The sequence below is a fragment of the Balaenoptera borealis genome, assembly GCF_965194805.1.
Source record: "Balaenoptera borealis genome assembly, chromosome: 14".
Taxonomy (NCBI): domain Eukaryota; kingdom Metazoa; phylum Chordata; class Mammalia; order Artiodactyla; family Balaenopteridae; genus Balaenoptera; species Balaenoptera borealis.
The window spans coordinates 51,358,596-51,374,656 of record NC_138875.1 but is presented as its reverse complement, the minus strand read 5'-3'; the positions used below and the strand labels follow the sequence as shown (position 1 = coordinate 51,374,656).

At 42.7% G+C, this 16,061-nt stretch overlaps 1 protein-coding gene across 7 annotated transcripts in view; it reads left to right on the top strand.

Moving 5' to 3' along the window:
* Positions 1–16,061, top strand: part of LAMA3 (laminin subunit alpha 3) — a 241,691-nt gene that overhangs the window by 74,630 nt on the left and 151,000 nt on the right. For all 7 annotated transcript variants that reach the window (XR_014234427.1, XR_014234428.1, XM_082355461.1 and 4 more), the window contains exons 9-11: positions 3,721–3,811; positions 5,762–5,893; positions 7,201–7,263. Coding sequence is in view for 5 of the 7 variants with exons in the window: in XM_082355461.1 (XP_082211587.1) it covers positions 3,721–3,811; positions 5,762–5,893; positions 7,201–7,263 (286 nt within the window). In the remaining 2 variants the exon portion in view is untranslated. The remainder of the gene's footprint in view (positions 1–3,720; positions 3,812–5,761; positions 5,894–7,200; positions 7,264–16,061) is intronic.

Below are 16,061 nucleotides of genomic sequence, written 5' to 3'. Positions count from 1 at the left end.
TCTCTTTCACACACACATACACACACCACACAAAGCTAAGTGATGGGATCAAGAAACAGACGGAGCACATATGGCTACATTCCCTTCTGCAACAACTCCTACAAAATGACAGGAAAGATACCAAACAAGCAAAATACTCTCTCCTTCCAGAATCCACAATAGCATGAAAAATGAGAAAGAGTGTTATCAACAGACCAGCAGTTTCAAGAGATTCCTGAAAGATAGAAAGCAGAAACAGATACATGCAGGAGAACACAGCTGTGATTATTGGAACAATTTGGAGGTACTCCAAGAGGCAACAGATAGAAGAAATTAACTGTGGAGCTACATTTAAACCTATAAAACATTATTGAAGTTTATAAAAGAAGACCTATATGGAAAGGCATAATATGTTTCCAGACTCAGTATTATAAATATACCATTTTTTCAAAACCAATCTATAAATTCAGTGCAATTTCAATCAGATTTTTAATGAAGATTGACAGACTGATTCTAAAGTTCTTATCAATAAAAGAATATATGAGAATAGATAAGTAGCTTAGAAAAGATGAACAATGACGGGAGAAATTTGTCTTGCGAGATATCAAAATATACTGTGAATCTGTATTAATTGAGTGTGGACTCAATGCAGGGATAGATAGTTCAATAGAACCTAATAGAGAATTTAGAAACAACTTCATGCAGATATTAAAATTTGGTTTGTGGTAAAATTGGCATTTCTGATGGAAGAGAAAGATGGATAGTACATAAATGATGTTGAATAATGGGCTCTTCATTTGGGGAGAAAATGTAACCCTATCTTATGCCATATACAGAGGGACATGGGGAGTCTTGCACAGGAAGGGAGGAGAGCGGGTGCAACTACAGCAGGGCAGATGGTTTGGTGAGCTACGTGGTGATGCTTCAAGATGAAATTTGAGTTTGCTGGTAGAACACGCATACCGTACAGCAAGGTCTGCCTATCAGAAACCCAGCTACCTTAGTCACTTCAGGCCGTTATAACAAATATACCATTGACTGGGTAGCTTACACAATAAACAGTTATTTCTCGCAGTTCTGGAGGCTGTGAAGTTCAAGATCAAGGTGCCAGCACATCCAGTGTCTGGTGAGAGCCCTCTTCCTGGCTGGCTGATGTTGACAATGTCGCCATTGTCTTGTATTCTCACATGGAGGAGAGAGAGAGAAAGGAAGGAAGCTCTCGCTGTCTCTTCTTATAAGGGCACTAATCCCATCATGAGGGCTCCATCCTCATGATCTGATTACCTCCCCAGGCCCCATCTCCAAATACATTGGGGATTAGGCTTCCACAAATGAACTTGGGGGGAACACGAACATTTATTCCATAACACCAGCTAACCTGACTGTTTCCTGCCTTTTCTGTGCAGTGCTGGTAATGGGAGAATGATGAAATCTCTGCCATCAGTCTGGGCAGGTGACAGGAAGTGGGAACATCACAGGCAGGCTGGGCCTGGGGACTTTCAGGTGGCCAAGCAGCCAGCATGTAAGAGCCAGATCGTTATCCTGCAGGGCACGTGGTTGTCAGAGATGGCTGTTTTCTCACGTAGTATTGATTTTGCTTTTGTTTCTTGGGTTTACTATTTTAAGTGTTGGTTTGGGGGTATGTGACATTTTAAATAGGGTGGTCCGTTTTCTGGGATATGGCATTTGAGTAAAGACCTGAAAGAAGCGAGAGAATGGACCAGGCATCTGTCTGGGGGACAGCTTTCCAGGTGGAGGGGATGGCAGGGCAAAGGGCCTTGAGAGGGAACAAGGGGCCTGCGTGGCTGGAGGGGAGTGAGCAGGGCTAGATGTGTCAGAGAGGTCACAGAGGCCAGATCACTTTGACCTTCAGATGGAATATCAGACGGGGTCTTCCCAGGAGAGTGTGGCCAACGAGTGGACTAGCCAATAGTCTCGCTGTACTTGAGGTTCACGGAAGTAGAAGTCAGCAACAGTGTTGTAGGTGTGGTCAAGGAATTGAGGGAAAGAGAGAGAGTCAGAGAGAGATGGGGTTTAACTGAAGATTGAAAAGCATGTAGGAAAAGTTTTGCTTGGAGGAATTAAGACCTGAGAATTATTAGAGCAGGGCCTGAGGTTTCTAGGTGGGCGTTCTTTAGAAAGCCTTTCTAGATGGTGCCAAGGGAAAAGGAGTAGGTGGGGGTGGGCTTACCTCCTGCACAAATCCCATCGGCGCCCACCCCACTCTTTAGCTTGGGCAACGGAGGCTTTCTCATCTCGTGTTGTGTCGTACATATGCAAATTCAGACACCCACTCCTCCCGGCAAGAGTGCTTCCTAGGTACCTCCAACGTTGAAATCTGTAGCCACTACTGTCCTTGAGTCTCCATCTGGTATTGATCCAACCATGACCTTGGTGTCCATGGATAAGTGGTGTATCTTGCCCTCAGGTGGTGCGGCTCCTAGAGAACCACCCAAAACTTGAAGGCAAACTACAGGTATTCTTAGGGTGATTTGTTGCTGTTCTTTGTGTTTCAAAAATATAACTTCTTTGTGGCAGGTGCTTCATTAGACAAACCTTGTGGTAAAGCGGAGAACCCAGGGTACCCACTTGAGAGAACTTTTTCTCATTTCCTACTCCAATGGGAAAAAAATTGGGAGCCAGGGTTAACCTGATGTCCTCTGTGTATTATAAGCCACAGTGGCAAACAACAGAGTTGAGAGGTTCATTGGCATTTGATGGAAGGGAGGGTGGACTACAGCTGTTTCCTGTTTGTCCGAGATGTTTATGCATGTAAACCTTAGGTCAGAGAAGTGACCAGTATGGTTTTAGACCTCAATGTTAACGTGAATTCAGATTTTAGCCCGCAGGACAAGGAGTGGTAATAAATAAAAGTCTGTAATTAATAAAATCATCTAAAGGGGTAGAGGATACAGAAAGGGTCTTTGTTCTCCTCTCTGTGTTTCTATGCAGACTCCTTTTGAGTCAGTGTGTTATATTTGTTCTTTTTAACTTCCTATTGCCTTTCCTTTCATTAGTGAAAGAACCCTGGGCTTCTAATTGTTTCCAAATTAGAGAGAGAGAGAGAGGTGGAATTGAGCTAGATCCATGGTATATAGTTCTTGGAAATTGATGATGCATGTTGGGTAATTTGATTTTCTGGCAATTACAAGGATTAGCCGTGAAATATAAAAGGCTGCCTTGTATTGTACTTTAAAATGAGCTCTGTGTATGAAGCACATGCCTACATTTTCCATTCCCGTAGCAGAAATGTTTGGGAAATGGTTTCAGAGTAAAGCACAGATAAAATTTTGGAATGATGAGAGAAGGGGATCTGTATGTGCAGTTTTTTCCAAAACTGGAGAAGATAAAAATACACACATAACCCTTTATTCCTTGGGTTAAACCTAAGGGTGATTTATGATCCATTCATCGCTACCGAATGAAACTTTGAAGAGTGATCCTCTGGACTTTTTGCTCACTCAAACGTCAGGTGCTTCATTAAGTGGTAGAGAGGAAAACTTGGGTTGTCCAGTTCATGGAACTTACCCTCATTTCCTCTTCCAATGGGAAAAAAAATTCCAGAGCCAAGTTCAAGCCAGTGTCCTGTGGTAAATCTTGGAGATTCAAGGTCAAGATCAGTGCTTTTCTTTTTTTTTTTGGTGACTTTTACATTACAATTGTGTATGACAGAATTATTTCTCTGGATGAATAGCGCTTGTCCACTACTCTTCCCCCTAAGTTTCTTTTGTTTCCTTCTAGCATAACACAGCTGGTGTAAACTGTGAAAAGTGTGCTAAGGGCTATTACCGCCCATACGACGTTCCGGTCCATGCCCCTGACGGCTGCATCCGTAAGTTTCATTCCAACTTGGTGTGTCTTAGACTTCAGGGAGGTCATCGGGCTAAATTCTGATTGGCTAGTAATTCCCTTCGTTTTCTCTCTCTCTTCATATTATTGGTTCTACTCCTTACTAGCTGTGTGACTTGAGGCAGTTACATAGTCTCTCCGAGAATCAGATTTCAGATATATAAATGGAAATGATAATCTAGTCTCTAAGATTAAATGAAATGCAATCAAAACCACCTAGGAAAATATTGAGCATTGGGCTTGTCGCATACTAGGCCTGCAACAAATGTTTTCTGTTGTTTTGACATGTTTCTATGATCTCCAGTAATTTTAAATTTCATCAGAATTAGACTCAAGGCAACATAGTAATGATATGCAACATAGTATTACAAGGATGTAATAATAGTCATAATATTCAAAATAGTTATGATTTATTGAGCACTTGCTATATACAAGGCATTGCCTAAATAATTTCACAAATGTCTTATCTAATTATCATAACAAACTTAAAATAATGTATTATTAGTCTCATTTTTAGATATAGAGAAATCAAAGGGTCTGAGTAGTTAAATATTTTGGCCCAGGTGAGAGAACTACCAACTGGTAGGTCCAGGGTATAGTTCATATCTGTCTAGCGCTGCTGTAACATACCACTTCCATTATACAGAAAAATGCCACTGTTTTTTTTTTTTCTGTGGAATTATCAGTCGTAGATCAGATTATAGACTTTGTTCTGCATGTGTAATTTATTTGGTTCTTTTATGTTCTCTGGCTATTGCAGTTAGAAAACAATTGCAGTCCTGAAATTGGCTTCTGTGCCCACCTTCCCCCCCAAATTCATTCATCATATCATTAATGTTTGAGAGCATCAAAATCCAAAGAATGTGTAAACTCTGATTTGTTCCTCTGTAGGGCATCTTAGTTATTAAAAGTGTGTCCTTGTTTTCTCTCGCTCTTCCACATCACCCTATGAAGTATGCCCATGATTTATCTTGTGCCCACGAAGAATAAGCTTTGGCAAAGGAAAACAGGACATCGTGAATAAACTCATGCCTTATTAGGAGCCTCAGTTTTCCATAAATTTTCTAGTTTCTTTCTTCATCACTGAAGTGGTCTCATGGAGATATTAGAAGCTTAGCATAAAGAATCCACAGGACACATAAATCCTAAACAAATTAAGCAAAAGACACCAGGAGAAGCCAGGCTAGGGGGTTGCTTGGTGCTCACGACTTCTCCAGCCTCCCGGTTCCTCACAGGACAGGGACTCAGCCGAGCTATGACAGTGTTTTTGCTGTCCAAGGTGAGGACTTTTGCCAGGTCAAGGGAAGTTCCCAAGTGAGGGAGCGTTTTACACCCAAGTGTGTCCCTCTGGAATGCAAACCCAATAGTCAGGCCGGTTGCAAAAACTGCCTTCAGTAAGCTGTATCACTTGATTCTAACATTTGGGTTATGGGCACGATCTTGCTGTGCTGTGCACAGATTATATATCAATGTCTAGGCATCCCACACTTGTGTCCACATCACAGCTGTGTAATGCCGACCACTCTGTGGACATTCATAGTTGGCTCATAGCCGGGAGAGGCTGTGCCCAACAGCCCTGCCAGGAGCCAAAGCACGCTCATAGCCGGGAGAGGCTGTGCCCACCCCGCCCCTCCGGTGGTGGCTTGTGCAGGGTTGCCCCCTACACGGTGAACTGGGCGGTGCTCAGTGTAATAAACCACATCCTGGAGAACTTCTCAGTGTGACTGCTCATTAAAGCTTGTCTCTGAGGGTCCATGGGGTTCAGTCAATGCAAACCATCAACCAGGTGTGAAGTGGAAAACAGGCTGTACCCTTTCAAGAATCCCTGGAAACCAGTGATGAAGTAGTAAACATTGCCTGAGAAGGATTAGGACATATTTGCCTTAAGAGGTGCAGTGAAGGAGGGACTCCTTGAATCTGGGATTTCTCTTAGCCTGCAGCTGTCACCCCGACCACGCGGAGGACTGTCAGCAGGGCTTGGGCCGCTGCACCTGCAGGCCCAACTTCCGCGGAGACCACTGTGAGGAGTGTGCGGCCGGCTACCACCATTTCCCGCTTTGCTCCAGTAAGTCCCAGCTGCAGAAGGAGAGGCCTGGCTTCTCGGCGCTGACCTGGGCTTTGTGCATCGACCCCTGAGTGCACGGCAGGCATGGGGCAGGGACAGAAATAGGGCCAGGAAGGTTCTATTTGTGTGAAAATGTTCCCCAAAGTTGGGAACATTACATTTTTATAAGTATGTTTTATAGTGTTATTTATCTCCAAAGTGTTAGGCTGTACCATAGACATTACCATCTCAGAAGGTCAAAGGGTCAGATAGTGGCAATTTCAACATAATAGTAATCCATGTGTGAGGTTTTTCTTCATAAACCTAGAGTAAATGTCATGGGCTTCCAGATGTTCGCATGCGCACACGTAGTGTGTGTTGTAGTTCCAGTGGCCGGGGGGATGTGTCTTCTTTCCCACTGTACAGTAGAGCCCTCACCTTATCCCACTGCCGTGACCTAAGAGAACATCTCAGCATCTTGGAGAGAAATATATGTGTCTGTTAGAAACAGCGTAGAACATGGAGCAGGAGAGCGTGTGAAGTCACCTGTGCAGACTGTTCCAAGAGCCATGATCCTATTTGTTCTGCAATTAGTGTAAAAACTGGACTTTGGGGTCAGGACGGAGAAACACGGTCTCAGGAAGACGATACCCCATTGCTGCGTTAGTTCTTGCCCATTCCCACCTCACAACTCTGCCATCCCCGGAAAAGCATGTTGAGTTGTGGGGCTCTGTGTACAGGACGTGCACGTGTCCTGGCTCCCACCTGCTGTCCCAGGGTCATTGTTAAACGAGCACCCACTTCCACTGTCAAGTGTCCCAGTTTGGAGGATGAATTACATGATCATCTTAAAGTTAAAGGAACCAGTTTTTAAGCCCAAACATAGTGACACTGAGTCAGGGCTCAATCCATTTAGAATCTATAATTATTGGATAGAGGCTAAGGAGAAATTGCATTTTCATAAGCAAAGTTTTAGGGAAGAAGACTTGAAAGAAAACATTTTTAAAAAGCTAGTCTCGATGTTACATTAAAAAACAATAAAGATACTGAAGAAGTCCAGCTCAGCCCTGCTAGACTGGGACTTAGCTATTGTGAGCACGAAATATCCATTTCTGTTCATTAATATACAAATCAGAATGTCTGACCATCCTGGTTCTGTTACTAGATGCATTTTAAGTGTAGCAACATTTCCTTTCTTTCAGTTAGTTTCCACATGCTGCTTTCACTAAGTCAGAGAGGGCGTCTTCCTAGTTAGTGCAATTTATTGTTTTACTTTACTGTCTCCTTAATCATCCTTCTCTGTATTTTTTGATAAACTATTTTTCTAGGAATTCCCATTTTCCCTATTTCTACTCCAAGTTCAGAAGATCCAGTAGCTGGAGATATAAAAGGCAAGTAACTTCTCTTTTGGTTTAACTTCAGTGAAGATGTTATGCTCCATATTCCTTTTCTACTTTCTGTGCACATGGCTATGTCCAAGTTCAAGTCATCCTCATGGGACCATGGTGGTGCCTTGCAGGTGTGTCATATTTGGGCTTCTCACCTCCCATCATTCTCTACTCCAGTCTGTCCTTTGCAATGGCACCACCTGATGAAGGAGACTAAGAAGAGTTTTTAGATTGTATGTTGCTAGATTGCTCAGAAACCTTCAGTAGCAGTCGGTTGCCTCCTGTGTTATTTGGTTCTCCATAAAGAGACTCTGAGAAAGGAATTGAGTGCAAGTAGTTAATTTGGGAGGTGACACCAGGAAACATCAGTAAGGGAGTGAGTCCGAGATTGAAGGGAACCCTTATGAAGATGCGTTAGCGGGCATGGTCCTGCTGTAGCTCCTGGAGCTGCAGCCCCCTGAGCAACTCTGGGAGGCAGCAGAGAACTTGCTCAGCGTTATCCCAACGGAACGGATAACTTCAGTCACCTGATGTGCATGGAGGGCTACCTCTGGGGCATTAACTTTCTGGGCCCGGCCTGCAGGGGGGCAGAGGAGCTCCTGCAGCCAGAAAAACACCCAGGGAAGAGAGTGGCAGGGGTATGCAGGAAGCAGCCTTTGGGGTGGAGAGGTGCTACACCTACCTAATCCCTGATTCTGCACGTATTTTATGACCACCTGCTATGTGCATAGCACTGTTCTGGCTGCTGGGGACTTAGTGAAATGAATTTCCCAACTCTCCTGGAGCTTATATTTCATTCGGGGGTGGGGGTGACTCCTACAATAACATATTTAATATACAAACAAGTAAAATCACTAATGTGATAGATTATGATATGCAGGGTTGTCTCCTGCACAAGGTGTTACTTTTAAATGGGAATCATTCACATTGTAGGTGTAAATTAACCCATATGAGAGTATTCCAGGCCTTTGGATTCGATTCTGGAGCTGTGAGCAGTTCGCTATGTGAACCCGCAGTGGTGCTCACAGGGACACACACGCTCAGAAGGGCGTGGCACATTGCATGCACACAGCCCACGACCATCTGGATCAGGCTTGGGTCAACCACCTGGTCTCGTCCCCCAGGATGGGGAAAGGCCTGATGGTCACGTGCTCATCTCACTGGGAGCACATGGACCCCTCTTCCCGGTGCGTCCGGAGTGTGAGTGGGCAGGGAAGGGGCACTGGTGGCCAGACAAGAACCTGGTCTCTGGAGGGCCATCCTTGGTCAAGGAATTCAGGTTCTACAACAGTATATTAGCTCCGGGCGTGTTGGCCATCAGTGCTGTGGAATAAATAAGGCCGAGAGAGAGGGTAGGAATGTGAGGTTTGCACATGTAAGTAGGTTGTCAGGGAAGGCCTCGCTGAAGAGATGATTAAGCAGGGTCATCAGGGGGCTGAGGGCTGAGCTCTGCAGGTGTCTGGGAAGAAGCATCTAGATGCAGGAAAGAGCGAGTGCAAAGTCCCTGGGGCAGGACATGCCGGGGGTGTTCCCTGAACAGAGAGAGACCAGGGGTGTGAAAGCAGAGTGAGCGAAGGGAAGGGGGTGAGGGGGGCAACCCGGGGACCAGATTGCAGGCCCTCGTCAGCCACTGCGCGGACGTAGCCTCTACTCTGATGAGCCAGGAGAGTTCTGCACCGGAAAACGACGTTGCGTTGGGGTGTGGCAACTGTGTTGAGGACCAACTGTAGGAGGAGGAGAGAAGAAGCAGGGAAGCCATCACGATGATGATCCGTGAGGAAGAGATGGTGGTGGCTGGGACCCCGGAGGTGTCAGTGGAGGTGACAAGCAGTGCACAGACCGTGGATATAATCTGAGGATGCAACCCGCAGGACTTGCCTGGGGGTTGCTGGGCAGAGGTGCACTGTGAGAGCAAGAGGACCGGGGGTGGCTCCCCGGCTTCTGGATGGAGCACACAAGGAGCGAAGGGGAGGGGGTGCCATTTGTTGAGCGGGAAAGGCTGTCAGAAAGGAGAAGGCGGAGCGCGGGGACGGGCTGGGCAAGGGCCTGCAGACCCGTGGCGGAAGCATGTGGATGCTGTCTTCTGGTCTTTCTCTTTTTCTTTGCAAAATAAGAATCAAGATGGGGGCAGAAAGTGAGGCTGGGGAGAAGGCCTTGGAGTTGAGGAGAGAGAAGGTATGAAAGAGGCATCCTGGAATGCGAGGGAGTGAATGGGCTTGGAGAGTGTCACGGGATTTGGGGCAGCACAAGGGCTCACCTGAGGTCAGCTCTCACGTGACCCACTTTACCTTCCTGTGCTGTTTCCTGCTTGTGCCCTGCCCACACCCAGCTCCTCTGAGCAGACCACGGCGCTGGGGTATTGTCTTTAGCTTTCATCAGACACTTGGTCACTTGGGGACAGTGGCTGTGCCTGACTCGCTTTCTAATCCCCACAGCACCTGCCGTGGTATCCTGCCCACAGCGGGTATCAGCAAGTGCTTGCTTAAATGTTTGTCATTTGAGTAGAATGGGACTCAGCTTTTGAGCATGGATTATGACACACATCTCTGGTTTCCTTCCACAAACATGTTTTAGATCTTCCATTTCTGGTCTGTTTCCAGTAATCCCTTTGTTATCCCATTCTTTTTTCTCCCCAACTAGATTGGTGGTGACTTCAGGGAAGGAAATTTAACTGAACTTGAAGGGAAGTTCAGACGTCTATTACAAAATATTAGGGAAGCCTCAGAACACAGCCTCGAGAAAAGAAGTTTCAATTAGTGCAGTTAGATTTATTTGGGCATTTGAAGGCACAGATACCCACTTCAATTTGGTTTCCACTAATGCATTTTAAAAACACCCAATTTAGGGCCTAACTTCTGGCAGTGAACATTAGAAGCACAGACATCTCAACTGCCAGGAGACACACAGCACTGGATGATACCAAGTCCCTCTCACCCCAGAGAATTTTATTTCATTAAGGCTCATTAATGCTTTCGTGTCTTCTGATATAGTGGTTCTTAAACAGGGCTATGTTTTAGAACCCCATGCTTTTACAAAGTATAAATTCCTGTGTTTGACCCCCAGATCTTTTTTTTTCCCCAATCAAATATTTTATTTAAAGTTTTCCATATATACATATAATTTCCTAAAGTTTGTTTATAAATTTCTTATGTATTTGTTCCTTTGAAGTTCCAGTGTTCTTTTTTTCTTTTCTTTTTTTTTTAAACATCTTTATTGAAGTATAATTGCCTTACAATGGTGTGTTAGCTTCTGCTTTATAACAAAGTGAATCAGTTATACATATACAATATGTTCCCATTTCTCTTCCCTCTTGCATCTCCCTCCCTCCCACCCTCCCCATCCCACCCCTCTAGGTGGTCACAAAGCACCGAGCTGATCTCCCTGTGCTATGCGGCTGCTTCCCACTAGCTATCTATTTTACATTTGGTAGTGTATATATGTCCATGACACTCTCTTACCCTGTCACATCTCACCCCACCCCCTCCCCACATCCTCAAGTCCATTCTCTAGTAGGTCTGTGTCTTTATTCCCGTTTTGCCACTAGGTTCTTCATGGCCTTTTTTTTTTTTTTTTTCCTTAGATTCCGTATATATGTGTTAGCATACTGTATTTGTTTTTCTCTTTCTGACTTACTTCACTCTGTATGACAGACTCTAACTCCATCCACCTCATTACAAATACCTCCATTTCATTTCTTTTTATGGCTGAGTAATATTCCATTGTATATATGTGCCACATCTTCTTTCTCCATTCATCTGTTGATGGACACTTAGGTTGCTCCCATGTCCTGGCTATTGTAAACAGTGCTGCAGTGAACATTGTGGTACATGTCTCTTTTTTTTTTTTTTAATGTAAAATTTTTTTTAACATCTTTATTGGAGTATAATTGCTTTACAATGGTGTGTTAGTTTGTGTTTATGACAATGTGAATCAGTTATACATATACATATGTTCCCATATCTCTTCCCTCTTGCGTCTCCCTCCCTCCCACCCTCCCTATCCCACCCCTCTAGGTGGTCACAAACCACCGAGCTGATCTCCCTGTGCTATGCGGCTGCTTCCCACTAGCTATCGACTTTACATTTGGTAGAGTATATATGTCCATGCCACTCTCTCACTTTGTCACAGCTTACCCTTCCTCCTCCCCATATTCTCAAGTCCATTCTCTAGTAGGTCTGTGTCTTTATTCCCGTCTTGCCACTAGGTTCTTCATGACCTTTTTTTTTTTTTCTTAGATTCCATATATATGTGTTAGCATACGGTATTTGTTTTTCTCTTTCTGACTTACTTCACTCTGTATGACAGACTATAGGTCCATCCACCTCACTACAAATAACTCAATTTCGTTTCTTTTTATGGCTGAGTAATATTCCATTGTGTATATGTGCCACATCTTCTTTATCCATTCATCTGTTGATGGACACTTAGGTTGCTTCCATGTCCTGGCTATTGTAAACAGAGCTGCAATGAACATTTTGGTACATGACTCTTTTTGAATTATGGTTTTCTCAGGGTATATGCCCAGTAGTGGGATTGCTGGGTTGTATGGTAATTCTATTTTTAGTTTTTTAAGGAACCTCCATACTGTTCTCCATAGTGGCTGTATCAATTTACATTCCCACCAACAGTGCAAGAGTGTTCCCTTTTCTCCACACCCTCTCCAGCATTTATTGTTTCTAGATTTTTTGATGATGGCCATTCTGACCGGTGTGAGATGATACCTCATTGTAGTTTTGATTTGCATTTCTCTAATGATTAATGATGTTGAGCATTCTTTCATGTGTCTGTTGGCAATCTGTATATCTTCTTTGGAGAAATGTCTATTTAGGTCTTCTGCCCATTTTTGGATTGGGTTGTTTGTTTTTTTGTTATTGTGCTGCATGAACTGCTTGTAAATTTTGGAGATTAATCCTTTGTCAGTTGCTTCATTTGCAAATATTTTCTCCCATTCTGAGGGTTGTCTTTTGGTCTTGTTTATGGTTTCCTTTGCTGTGCAAAAGCTTTCAAATTTCTTTAGGTCCCATTTGTTTATTTGTGTTTTTATTTCCATTTCTCTAGGAGCTGGGTCAAAAAGGATCTTGCTGTGATTTATGTCATAGAGTGTTCTGCCTATGTTTTCCTCTAAGAGTTTGATAGTGTCTGGCCTCACATTTAGGTCTTTAATTCATTTTGAGTTTATTTTTGTGTATGGTGTTAGGGAGTGTTCTAATTTCACACTTTTACATGTACCTGTCCAGTTTTCCCAGCACCACTTATTGAAGAGGCTGTCTTTTCTCCACTGTATATGCTTGCCTCCTTTATCAAAGATAAGGTGACCATATGTGCGTGGGTTTATCTCTGGGCTTTCTATCCTGTTCCATTGATCTATGTTTCTGTTTTTGTGCCAGTACCATACTGTCTTGATTACTGTAGATTTGTAGTATAGTCTGAAGTCAGGGAGCCTGATTCCTCCAGCTCCATTTTTCGTTCTCAAGATTGCTTTGGCTATTCGGGGTCTTTTGTGTTTCCATACAAATTGTGAAATTTTTTCTTCTAGTTCTGTGAAAAATGCCAGTGGTAGTTTGATAGGGATTGCATTGAATCTGTAGATTGCTTTGGGTAGTAGAGTCATTTTCACAATATTGATCCTTCCAATCCAAGAACATGGTATATCTCTCCATCTATTTGTATCATCTTTAATTTCTTTCATCAGTGTCTTATAATTTTCTGCATACAGGTCTTCTGTCTCCTTAGGTAGGTTTATTCCTAGATATTTTATTCTTTTTGTTGCAATGGTAAATGGGAGTGTTTTCTTAATTTCACTTTCAGATTTTTCATCATTAGTGTATAGGAATGCCAGAGATTTCTGTGCATTAATTTTGTATCCTGCTACTATACCAAATTCATTGATTAGCTCTAGTAGTTTTCTGGTAGCATCTTTAGGATTCTCTATGTATAGTATCATGTCATCTGCAAACAGTGACAGTCTTACTTCTTCTTTTCCAATTTGGATTCCTTTTATTTCTTTTTCTTCTCTGATTGCTGTGGCTAAAACTTCCAAAACTATGTTGAATAATAGTGGTGAGAGTGGGCAACCTTGTCTTGTTCCTGATCTTAGTGGAAATGGTTTCAGTTTTTCACCATTGAGGATGATGTTGGCTGTGGGTTTGTCATATATGGCCTTTATTATGTTGAGGAAGGTTCCCTCTATGCCTACTTTCTGCAGGGTTTTTATCATAAATGGGTGTTGAATTTTGTCGAAAGCTTTCTCTGCATCTATTGAGACGATCATATGGTTTTTCTCCTTCAATTTGTTAATATGGTGTATCACATTGATTGATTTGTGTATATTGAAGAATCCTTGCATTCCCGAAATAAACCCCACTTGATCATGGTGTATGATCCTTTTAATGTACTGTTAGATTCTGTTTGCTAGTATTCTGTTGAGGATTTTTGCATCTATGTTCATCAGTGATATTGGCCTGTAGTTTTCTTTCTGTGTGACACCTTTGTCTGGTTTTGGTATCAGGGTGATGGTGGCCTCGTAGAATGAGTTTGGGAGTGTTCCTCCCTCTGCTATACTTTGGAAGAGTTTGAGAAGGATAGGGGTTAGCTCTTCTCTAAATGTTTGATAGAATTCACCTGTGAAGCCATCTGGTCCTGGGCTTTTGTTTGTTGGAAGATTTTTAATCACAGTTTCAATTTCAGTGCTTGTGATTGGTCTGTTTATATTTCCTATTTTTTCCTGGTTCAGTCTCGGAAGGTTGTACTTTTCTAAGAATTTGTCCATTCCTTCCAGGTTGTCCATTTCATTGGCATATAGTTGCTTGTAGTACTCTCTCATGATCCTTTGTGTTTCTGCAGTGTCAGTTGTTACTTCTCCATTTTCATTTCTAATTCTATTGATCTGAGTCTTCTCCCTTTTTTTCTTGATGAGTCTGGCTAATGGTTTATCAATTTTGTTTACCTTCTCAAAGAACCAGCTTTTAGTTATTTTGATCTTTGCTATTGTTTCCTTCATTTCTTTTTCATTTATTTCTGATCTGATCTTTATGATTTCTTTCTTTCTGCTAACTATAGGGTTTTTTTGTTCTTCTTTCTCTAATTGCTTTATGTGTAAGGTTACGTTGTTTATTTGAGATTTTTCTTGTTTCTTGAGGTAGGATTGTATTGCTATAACCTTCCCTGTTAGAACTGCTTTTGCTGCATCCCATAGGTTTTGGGTCACCGTGTTTTCATTGTCATTTGTTCCTAGGTATTTTTTGATTTCCTCTTTGATTTCTTCAGTGATCTCTTGGTTATTTAGTAGCTTATTGTTTAGCCTCCATGTGTTTGTATTTTTTACAGTTTTTTCCTGTAATTGATATCTAGTCTCATAGCGTTGTGGTCGGAAAAGATATTTGATGCGATTTCCATTTTCTTTAATTTACCAAGGCTTGATTTGTGACCCAAGATATGATCTATTCTGGAGAATGTTCCATGAGCACTTGAGAAGAAAGTGTATTCTGTTGTTTTGTTTATAAATTTATTTTATTTATTTATTTTTGGCTGCGTTGGGTCTTTGTTGCTGCACGCGGGCTTTCTCTAGTTGCAGCGAGCGGGGGCTACTCTTCATTGCAGTGCGTGGGCTTCTCATTGCGGTGGCTTCTCTTGTTGCGGAGCATGGGCTCTAGGCGCATGGGCTTCAGTAGTTGCAGCATGCGGCCTCAGTAGTTGCGGCACACGGGCCCTAGAGCACACAGGCTTCAGTAGTTGTGGCACGTGGGCTCAGTAGTTGTGGCTCGCGGGCTCTAGAGTGCAGACTCAGTAGTTGTGGCACATGGGCTTAGTTGCTCTGCAGCATGTGGGATCTTCCTGGGTCAGGGCTCAAACCCATGTCCCCTGCATTGGCAGGCAGATTCTTAACCACTTCGCCACCAGGGAAGCCCTATTCTGTTGGTTTCAGATGGAATGTCCTATAAATATCAATTAAATCCATCTTGTCTAATGTGTCATTTGAAGCTTGTGTTTCCTTATTTATTTTCATTTTGGATGATCTGTCCATTTGTGAAAGTGGGGTATTAAAGTCGATTTCCCCTTTTATGGCTGTTAACATTTGCCTTATGTATTGAGGTGCTCCTATGTTGGGTACATAAATATTTACAATTGTTATATCTTCTTCTTGGATTGATCCCTTGATCATTATGTAGTGTCCTTCTTTGCCTCTTGTAATAGTCTTTATTTTAAAGTTTATTTTGTCTGATATGAGAATTGCTACTCCAGCTTTCTTTTGATTTCCATTTGCATGGAATATCTTTTTCCATACTCTCACTTTCAGTCTGTACGTGTCCCTAGGTCTGAAGTGGGTCTCTTGTAGATGGCATATATCACCCCCAGATCTTAAATCTAGATTTCCAGGGGTGAAGTTCAAGCTGGTATTTTGTAGAGGTTTTCCAGATGATTCTATCGTATGTCTCTTGTTAAGAACAACTGCTCTAGTTAGTAGAAATTCCTATTTAGTGGTTGGCAGACTTTCCTGTAAAGATAAAGATAGTAAATATTTTCATCTTTGTAGGCAAAGTTGCAAGTACTCAAATCTGCTGTTGTAACATGAAAAGAATCATAGACAGTATGTATGATAAATGAATGAGCTTGGTTGTGTTCCAATAAAACTTTGTTTACTAAAACAGGGATGGATCTGGCCCTCAGGCCATAGTTTATAGATCCTGGGATTATATCAGCGTCTCTGAGTTTGGGATTCTACAGCCAGGCAATGACGTTTTACCCGGAAATTCCATTGTGCAGCCCCAACTGAGAACTACTGGTTTAGAAAATCCATAGGC